General features: G+C 41.8%; 1 protein-coding gene across 1 annotated transcript; it reads right to left on the reverse strand.

Moving 5' to 3' along the window:
• Positions 1-3,748: 3,748 nt before the first annotated feature.
• On the reverse strand, positions 3,749-7,716 carry diras1a (DIRAS family, GTP-binding RAS-like 1a). Its single transcript, XM_053853601.1, has 4 exons — positions 7,519-7,716; positions 5,557-5,717; positions 5,319-5,489; positions 3,749-4,222 (listed from the first exon to the last, which is right to left on the reverse strand). Exons 2-4 carry the CDS (start codon positions 5,692-5,694, stop codon positions 3,932-3,934), a joined length of 600 nt encoding a protein of 199 aa, XP_053709576.1. The 5' UTR covers positions 5,695-5,717; positions 7,519-7,716; the 3' UTR covers positions 3,749-3,931.
• Positions 7,717-10,230: the final 2,514 nt, after the last annotated feature.

Genomic DNA, 10,230 nt, shown 5'->3' on the forward strand with positions numbered 1-10,230 from the left:
ATGATCCGTGCAAGCATGATTGTGGCTCAAAAACCAGAGTGTCTGTGTCCTAGTGAAGGAGGACACTTAAAGTTTAATTATAACCAAACTCATCAATTGGATAAATGCGATAATTATGCTAAATTTGCCAGCGAGAATGCAAAGCAAGACGCATGTTGTTGGGCTCCTCTTAAAGGAGTGTCAGTTCACTGTTCAGTGAATTTGTTTGACCTACAATGAAGTTTGAAAGGGGTCCAAAAGGGGTCAGCTTGTCTTTTTTATTTATTTATTTATTTTTGTTCATAACTGAAGGGAAATCTGAATCATGTGGACGTGACATGCTTTCAGACACTACTGTTTTTCAACGTAGATCATGTTCAGGTGAGTGAAAGGTTATTGTGGCGCAAATAAGCGCAACGCGGATTTTTCAGAAGCAAAACGTCTCGTCCTTCTTTTTTCTTCTGCACCGTCTCCAACTTCCAAGTCAGGTCTGTCTGATCACGCCAAAGCTGGCTCGCAGAAGAGGGATTTACAGACGGTGAGAAGGTCAGTGAAGTAGACATGACACTTATGGTCCGTCTGTCTGTCTGACCCGCTGTCTGTCTGAACAACTGACTCACTGTCTGTTCTGAGACTTTGAGTCACGCTGCTGTCTGACTTTCCTCAACAACAACCGCGACTGAAACTGCTCATAAGTGATGCTATAGCGACACCTGCCGGTTGGATTTTGCCACAAATAAAAATGAAACAGCAAAGAAGTTTAACAGCAGTAGCTGTAGATGATGAGGAATCGGCAATTTACGTTTTTATAGTTAAGGTTGGAGTGCAAGTAACAACAACAACAATAATATAATATACAGTAATAACAATAATAAAAGCAGAAGTAACGGTAGAATCAGTACTGAAGTATTGCAAGATGCCATACTAGGGAGTTGGAAGAACATTTTACATTGTTTAGTTGCTAGATCAGTAGAGGCTGTAGTACATTATCAAGCAGTCGGAGAGAAAGAGCTAGTACATCAAACTGCAGCTGCTCTTGGTGTTGAAGTAGGAAAGATTGTGGATGATATGCACATGGTGCCTCCATATCTGTGACACTAGTAGAAGTAATAGTGAGTTAGTTTAAGTTGGAATAGTACACATTTCCAGGGCTGTTGTCGATATAGTAGTGTGTGTTTCTAGTTTCTAGTAGCAGTAGTTTTTTATGTTGCAATGCAACAAATAGAATTAGCAGTAGTTGTATGTTATTTGTCGTGATAGTAAAAGTAGTAAAAGAAGTTACATCAACTCCCCTCAGAAGTAGTATTATCACAAAGTACTCGTGCTTGAAGGAGAGGAGTCGTAAGTGAAGGAAATACAGCAGTAGTGTGAGTGATACCTGTCGTAGTATCTATATCCATATTTGTAGTTGGAACAGAAACAATTTTTCGTCACAAGAGGTACTAGTGATAGCAATACTTGTAACAGCGTTTGTTGTGAGGTATCGTCAGTGGTTGTCAGAAGTCTTTGTCTCATTAAAAGTGAAAATATGAATTGTTGTTTTATGAAAGACTCCATCATCTCCTGACAATTGCACACCACATGTTGCAAAATCTGGGGCCCTTGATGGCTCCAGCATGATGATGCTGACTGAATGCACACGTGTGTTTTAGTGCCTGATCTCATGCATGTACTTTATTGATCCTTGCCAGGAGACACTTTAAAGACAGTCGTTTGGAATAGAGCACACGTAGCTGACCAGTATTTGTTGTAGTGTCAGTGACCTTGACCTTCGATGTGTTCACTTCCTGTCAATCTGCAGTGTTTATCAGACATTGACTCTGAATCTAAACTCACCAGTCACGACTCAGAGCACACACACACACACACAAACACACAAAACCTCAGAGGGCTGCTTCCCGGAAGCTGGTACTCCGGGAAGGAAGGGGGGAGATGAATCTCGACGCTTCCCGGCAGTCAGACACATCAGGAGATGCAGCGAGATGCTGCAGAGAGAGCTGATTGGCTGATGGGGATGCTGAGTCTGACCAATGACAGGGAGGGTGAGCAGAGCATCGACTGTGAGAGAGAGGTTTTCCCGGACACTGTGGGAGAGAGCTCAACATGAGGACACACACACATTTCCCAACAATTTTCTAATCTAGCTTACTCAGTAAATGATTAATGTTCTTCCTATTACTGTTATTTGCAAATGTATGTGGGCTTTTCTACTAACCTTGTGTGTTAAGGGAGATGTTTGTGTGTATGTGTCACATTTGTCGGTCTGTATCTGTAAAGTGTGTTTGTCGGTTGACTTGAGCTCATTAGCATTGTTTGCATTTGTTTGTCTGTCAGTGGATGCGTTGTTTTTTCATGTGTGATGGTGTGCTGCACACCCACTCAGTGGGTGTGTTTCCAAAGGAAGATCTGTGTATGTTTGTGTGTCCAACAAGAGATGCATATGCAGTTGACTGTTGTCCAAAATAGGTATATATCTGTTAAGCTGGGTGCTCACAACATTTGTGTACTAAAGGCTTGTTTATACTGCCTCGTGAGGACCATTTCTTGACAAAATAACATGCTTGTGGGGACCTAATGTCATCGTGGAGACCTTTTCTGGTCCCCACAGGTCCAAACTTCAATTTGAGGATGAAGACTTTAAAATAACTGGGTCATTATAATTGGGTTTCACTTTGGTTCAGAGTCCTGGTGAAAGTGAAGCCATGTGTTTTGGAGGGTTAGGTTAAGGGTGAGAGGCTGGGGAAAGCATTATGGCAATGACAAACCTCACAATGTCCCCACAGGGATAGCAATACTAACGTGTGTTGTAATGTGTGTGTGTGTGTGTGTGTGTGTGTGTGTGTGTGTGTGTGTGTGTGTGTGTGTGGCGGTGTGTGTGTGTGTGTGTGTGCGAGTCTGTGCGTGTGCGTGTGTGTATGTGTGTGTTCCGTGCATAGCTATATTTTAGGGGACCAATTCTTGGAAACACACCTACTTGAAGGGACTTCTTGCTTTTGTGGTGACTTTTAGCAGGACCCCACAGGTTTAAGCCTCGATTTGTGGATTAAAATAACTGGGTCATTCTAATGAGGTCTGGTTGACAGTCCTGGGTAAAGATACACATTTGTTTTGGATGGTTAGGTTTAGGGTGAGGGGATGGAGAAAAGCCTTATGACAATGAGCGGGTCTTGCAAATATAGGACTACAAACTTGTGTGTTCGTGCGTGCGCTGTCAGTGAGTGCATAGTCGGCGAGTATGAAGTTGAGGTTCATCATCTCACCACTAGTTGGCGGCAGAGAAACATTTTTGATTTCGGTTTGTTGTTGTTGTTGTTGTGCAACAGATGCCACTAGATGACGACAGAGTGGCACTGTGTTTCCGATAAATACTCAGCGACGTGTATTATTTGTTTCTCGATTACAGTGAAAGTATTAACTGTTCAGTTGAAGCTGGGTCAACCTGGATGACTGAGAGTGTAACATTTCGTATGAGCAAACTGGCACGTCTACCTGATTCCTGAGAGTAGCATTTACCAAACAAACAATCAAACATACATTATAAAGTGGAAACTAATGGGTGGTTAGATTAGTTGCCATTTTGACTAATAAAATTATTTATTTTAATAGTTCAAGTTCTCATTCTGAAGCTGCTTTTTTGATGCTCTGTGACCACCAGCACCAGCTGCTGCAACTCAGATCAAAAGCAACTTTATAAATAATATGGAATAAAATCCTGATCATTCCTCCGGCAGCATGAGGAATCACAGATGGAGTCACAGTCTCACTCAAATTCCACAAAAAAAACATTTTAATCTGTAAACATCTGTGAGTAAAGGTCAAAGTTGACAATCAAGTTTGGAACATCATAAATACAAATCTGAAATATTCCAGTGGATTGTTCCCCTGGCTCCAGTGTCCATCCAGACCACAGAGAAGTTTTGAGTCCAAGTCTCAGCTGCAAGTCCTCTGTTGTCTACATGATGCTGCACTTCCCCTTCAGCTTGTCAGCTCGTTTCTGCTTCCCCGATCGTTTGCCGTCGATGCTAAGACTCATGTCCCTCTTCTTCTCCAGGGCTAGCAGCTCTTGGAACAGTTCCTTCACGTTGGAGTTCGTCTTGGCTGACGTCTCCATGAAGGCACATTTCCATGCCGTGGCCTGAGCCTGGCCCTCCTTGGTGTCCACCTCGCGCTGGGCCAGCTCGTCGCTCTTGTTGCCCACCAGCATGACGGGGATGGACTCCACACTGCCTTTGATGGCCAGAACCTGAGCACCAAAAGTCATTGTGAGACGGACCAGAGACGTCGAGCAACAGCTCGGAGTGTAGCTGATGGATGGAGATTTTCTACCTGTAGTTCTGTCTTATTTGGATACTTAGTGGCACCGCTACCACGACTCCATGTTCCAGCTGATTTGCATTGTATTAAACTTTTGTAAACATGATTAATTGAAACATTTTTAAAGGATCTAAAGAGTGAAAAAAGTTTCCCAGAACATCTATGTTAATCACCTGAAGTGGTAAAATAATAAAATAAATCCACATGCATGTGTTCATTTATTTATTTTTAACTGAAAATCTAATGCTTATACATAGAAATTAAACCACAATTTATTGTTGGGTGTTTTTATACTTAATGCTTCAGTCTGTAAAAATTCACAGAAATTTAAGCCATAGCTCCATCAAAATATTATTCTGACATTTTGAGTATTCTGGCATTTTCTGGCAAGTGAATGACAATTTTAAAAAATCGAGATAAAGAACATTTTCGTTTTGTGTTGACAGGGATGAAGACCAGATAGGTCTTCCTTAGTGACTCGAGCGCAGTGACTGTACTTTCGTCTTTACACCACTGGATGGAGGCAGGGATTATGCGTTTTTCTACGAGGAGTACTGTTCAGTCTGCGTTCTTTGCGCACTGCCATGACGGGCTTCAGAGAGTTTATACTTTGCTTAACGTGTCCATGAAACATTTTCATGACACCTGAAAACTGTTTTTTTTTCCAGAATATATGCTCTATTTTAGTGCATGCCTCTCATATATGAAAATAAATTGAACACTTTCAATGATCACTTTTCAATTAAACCAGCAAGTGCACTTGCTGTGTGAAGAGACACACAAAGTTAGCACTAGGTTAGAAAAATATCAGTGTCTCTTGACTATGTTGAATGAATTACTTTACAGTAATGACGGTGACTGGATGTAATAACGTCATCTCCCCACCATGATGGTGACAGAAAACAGATTCCAGAAATACCCATTGCATTAATTCATTTAACATATTTCATTTCCTTGTTTATATTAAGAATGGTGAGTCAAATTCAAAGGAGTTCAGCGGTGGATGAAGGGATTCTGGGTCAGACCTGCTGGTAGATGGGCTTCAGCTCCTCCAGAGACTGGCGGCTGGTGATAGAGTAGACCAGGATGAAGGCGTGACCTTTGGAGATGGAGAGACGCTGCATGGCGGGAAACTGGTGACTTCCTGTGGTGTCGGTGATCTGCAGGGTGCAAACGCTCTTGTCGCAGCTGATCACCTGCGGGGAGAGAGGAGCAGTCACCTGGTGGATCTGTGAGAGAGGCTGTGTGTCCGCTGGGGCTCACCTGTCGGTACGTGTCCTCCACCGTGGGGATGTAGGTGTCTCTGAAGGTTCCTTTGACGAAGCGCAGCACCAGAGAACTCTTCCCAACCCCGCCTGCTCCAAACACCACCACACGGTAGTCGTTACTCTGCTCAGGCATTCTGAAGCTTCTCAGTCAATCACCTGGAGATGGAGTGGACACATGAGGTCAACCTCAGCGCACGAGGGATCCCCTGGTTGAACCCTGGTACCAGAGTCCAATAGTTAGAGATACCACTCTGATCGGCAGCGATGCTCTTCTTTTACAAAACAGTCAGTATCTAACAAAAGTCAAACAAAAGGTAAATGAAATACATTTGTAAATTTGTTTTCAGTCAGTGGGCCATGAAATAAATAAAAGAGATAAGAATAAGAATAATAATAATAAGAAGAAATGAAATGTGTGTTATTTTTAAAGACAAATTAATATTATTATAAAATATGCTTGTATTCTGTTTTATAAAATTATATTAATCAAGCATGTTCACTGAGCAATCTTGCTATTTAAAAAAAAATAACCAAGTATTTTATTTATCTGTCACATTCATTTACATTTGCAGTTAAAAATAAAACTTAATTTGAATTTCATCTCTTCTTCATTTTGTACAGTTTTCTCTCCAACAGTCTCATGTCTCATTTATTCTGCGGAAAAACTATAGTTGTAAAAACACAAGTTTTAGATCTGGACATTTTTTCAGGAATCTCTTACGCACTTAAGGACATTGCATGTGAGGAACAGAACATCTTTAACAGGAAAAATTCATCTACATTCCAGAAAAGTTGAAGCTGATGGTCTTTCATGCTTCGTGTCTCAATGTTAAATTTAGAACTCTGATGAATCAGTCAGAGCGACTCACACCTGTCTCCTGTAACCATGGGAACTCCATCTACAACTCTGTGTGCATGTGCGTGTGTGGTCGTCGTGGTAACTGAGCCTGGAGGAGAGCTGGTGACCGAGGCAAACGACGCAGATATACACACTGCAAACATGTCATTGTTGCATCACTGGCAGCTCCGTTGTCATGACGACCTGACTGCCCACATCATATGATGTCACTTCCTGTGCGGAGGCGGCAGGGAAATCACCACAGACTGCACCGTGAACTGAGACGCTGCAGCAGGTTCAAGATTGTTTCTGACTTCAATTGGAGCCGACGCTGGATGCCAACCTTCCGATGGCAGGAGCTGAGCAATGTATGCAACTGGCTGTCACACCTCCCACTCCACAATACAATTGTCATGAGGGAAATGAAGAAATGAAAGGGATAATATAAGAAAAAATATTGCATAAAAATATTTCACATAAACCATGACGTGAGTCACAGGATAAAGAAATGCTTAAGTCATATTACTAATGTGCTGTCAAGACTACATAGCTTTAAATGTAGTCAAATATTCATTATATAGGGAGTGCAATACAAGATATTGTCAACCTTTACTCTAAACAAAAAACTGTTCTCATCAAAAAGCCTGCAACATGAGTGTGCCATGTTGGACACGACACTGGAGGACCTCCTGAGGAAGGAGACCAGGCCACTTCCTGGTTGCGTGAAGAAGCTGCTCTACTCAGTTCTCAAGCGGATGACCCAGCTCCTCGAGAGTGTTTCCCCAGACACATCAGCAGCGAACTACTAAGTTTGGTTTGTCCTCTCTGACCACTTCTGAAACCAACATTTCTAATCGCACTTTCAGCACGGTAACATTCTTATTGAAAAGGTTAGTCGGTCGTGATCCGACTCGCGCAGCACGAATCTTCTCTCACGCTTAGCGCACCGGCTGCTTTGTTCTTCATCGTCGTCTTCAACCTCGTTATCTCCTCTCATCATGCTAATCGGTCTGACTCCACTTCTACACCCGCAGCGCCGGAACTACCGTCGTTCGACGCCGATCTGAGCCGCTGAGACCCGCCGGTGTGACGGTCCCCAGCGTGTGATCGTGGACTCACCGTGTGTCCGTGGATCCTCTCGGCGTATGTGCGGGGTTCGACTAGTGCTGGGCGGCTGTGAGCATCCTGAACGCCCCGCTCTCTGACTCACAGCATCATCATCGTCACCCTCATCATCAGACCTGCTGCTGATCGGCTCGCATCAGCCCTCCTCTTCCTCCTCCTCCTCCTCCCTTCATCATCATCATCAGTTAACAGCGTCTTTTGACTCCGACAGCCCACTTCCGCTTTAGTGCGTCACGGACGTCTCCGATGCTTCACAATAAAAGCTCAAATGGCGATGATTCCGGCAGAAAATCTCTTGGAATGTTGTAAACAATTGCACTAGGAAGTTGTGGTATTAGTCTTATGTTATTTATATATTTTATATTATATTTATATTCTTATATATCAGTGAGTATAGTATTGTTGGATAAAACAGAGAGTGGTAGAAGTACCGATTATCTCATCTCGCTTTCTCTTATGACGACGCAGTGGTTGTAGAATACATAGCAGTTCTAAATATAGATTAAGCCTGAAGTGAAAAGAGAGTTAAAGTACTAGGCAGTTGTAGTAAAGACATCTGAAGTAGTCGAAGTAGTTGCGGACCAGAGTCATAGAAGCCATCATAACACCAGTAGCAGCTGTGTTTTTACTGCTGGAAGTTTGAATGTTCTATTGACAGTTGTACTAGTCAGAGAGTTGTTTGCGTCCTAATTTAAAACAAGAGTATTGGTGTTGAAACAGAAGTATGATGAGTTGTTTTGAAAAAAGAAGCAGCAGCAGAGAGGAGGAGTTGAATGAGTCCCCACATCAGCCGTTGGAAAATACTCCTCGTATATGAGAAGTAATGGTAAAAGAAGTTGTACAGAAAAGTAGTCATATCAGTGCAAAGCCGAGCAGACCTCTTTGTAAAAAGGTGTTGAAGTATGTGTGATATTACTAGGACTTTGAGTATTAGTACCTGTCACATAGTAGATGGAATAATAGAAGCTATCATAGACTGAGTAGCAGTAGAAGCATCAGTCCTGACAATAGTACTAAGTGGAGTTGACGTATTATTGGTAGCAGGAATATGAGATTTAGTTTTCATACTGCAGTTTTTGAAGAAGTACATGTGTTGGAGTGGAAGGGTTTTTTTTTTTTTTTTTGTTTTTTTGTATCAGTCAGGGTACCGTTGCAGAAAATACTTAGAGAGCTGGGTATAAGTAGCAGGATGACAAGAGTATTTAATGTAATAGTATTCACATTAGAAGTTGGAGGAGAAGCCTGATGTATTACTGGGAGGGAAGAACAGGTAGTAATTACACTAGCAGTACAAAAAAAGTAGCACTTGCCGATAATCGTATGATTAGTATTCATGTATAAACAAGTACAGGTTTTCCTGGATCAAAAGTGGAAGTAGTTGAACTATCATGACTAGGACTGTAAGACTGAAAAACGAGGAGGAGAGTGAGAGCTTAGTACTGTCAGGTTTTGGTGTCAGTATGCAGTGATACTGATAGCATTAGTGTTGTTAATACTTAAAAATTCATATTAATAAGGCATATTAACAAGTCACGTCAAGATTGACGTCAGTCCGGACCGCAGTGCAGCGCCCTCCAGTGGTTCATGCCAGCCAGCAGATTTGACTCGTTGCCTCAGAGCGAGCACCGGAAGTTCCTTGTCTTAGAGCAATGTACCCGAGTAAAAATACATGTTACCTTCGCACATTCATCTTAGGCAGACACGTCATCACGGACATCACCACAGAAGCCAACATCAATAGAACAAGGGGAGAAGGAACCAGGACTGTAGTGACACTGACAAGAATGGCATCAATGTTTGTGTGAATGCGCAATTTGGAAAAACAGTCATTGAGTCAAAACAATTTATGCAACGAATACATTTAAATAATCAAGGGCATGACGCGCCAAATAATTGTATTATTTCTTGCATAAATATTCCTACACTGCAATAATTAATTATGAACACTAGAGGTCAGTATTGACGTGCTATGTGAGATTTCTAGTGATTTGGTTTGGCAATGAGAGAAAGTGTTGTGGAGTGAGAAATCATCATCAACGGAGCTGATGTCTCGCAAACATGAACCTGTCTGTGACACCGTGAAGATGCTATCACGTTTACACAAGTGCGACACGAACTTTTCATTTTTTTTTAATTACATGGGATTTTATTTATATTCTATATTTGTCTCGAACCAAGAAGACAGTACAGACTCTGCGAACGTATCAGTATCAACCCTAGTAATGTGTATTCGGACAACTAAACAACGTTTGGCGCGCCTTTTGGAACGCGAGGGAAATACATTCGGTGATTGGTTATTATACAGTACACTGTGGGATAACAAACAATTCTATTGTTCTTCTGACACTTGCCTTAGTTTCGAAAGGATGGAAATTTACTGTTGGAAAAAAAAGCCCACAAGTTGTTACTATGGAAACGTTTAGCCTATTTAAATAATTCTCGTGCATTCACGTATGTGCACTTGTTTACGTATTTCTAATGATGATACTCACATGACTCCACATATGAAGCAAAATATGGTTTAAATTATATTTTTCATAGATGATAAAATATATAATATAATATTTCAAGTCTGAGAAGGCGGATACAGACAAATTGGTTTTGAAAAAAAGACGAAGTTATTGATTTAACTCCGTCAAAATGCAAAATGGAGAAATGCTTATTTGTTGCTGACACTGTGGGTGCGTGCTTCCGACACACGCGCGC

This window comes from Synchiropus splendidus, chromosome 1, assembly GCF_027744825.2.
Source record: "Synchiropus splendidus isolate RoL2022-P1 chromosome 1, RoL_Sspl_1.0, whole genome shotgun sequence".
NCBI lineage: Eukaryota > Metazoa > Chordata > Actinopteri > Syngnathiformes > Callionymidae > Synchiropus > Synchiropus splendidus.

Coding starts and splice junctions, on each gene's coding strand:
- diras1a (XM_053853601.1), bottom strand. CDS start 5,694: ATGCCTGAGCAGAGTAACGACTACCGTGTGGTGGTGTTTGGAGCAGGC. Junction 5,490..5,556: donor TGGAGGACACGTACCGACAG/GTGAGCCCCAGC, acceptor CTCTCCCCGCAG/GTGATCAGCTGCGACAAGAG. Junction 4,223..5,318: donor TGAAGCCCATCTACCAGCAG/GTCTGACCCAGA, acceptor TTTGGTGCTCAG/GTTCTGGCCATCAAAGGCAG.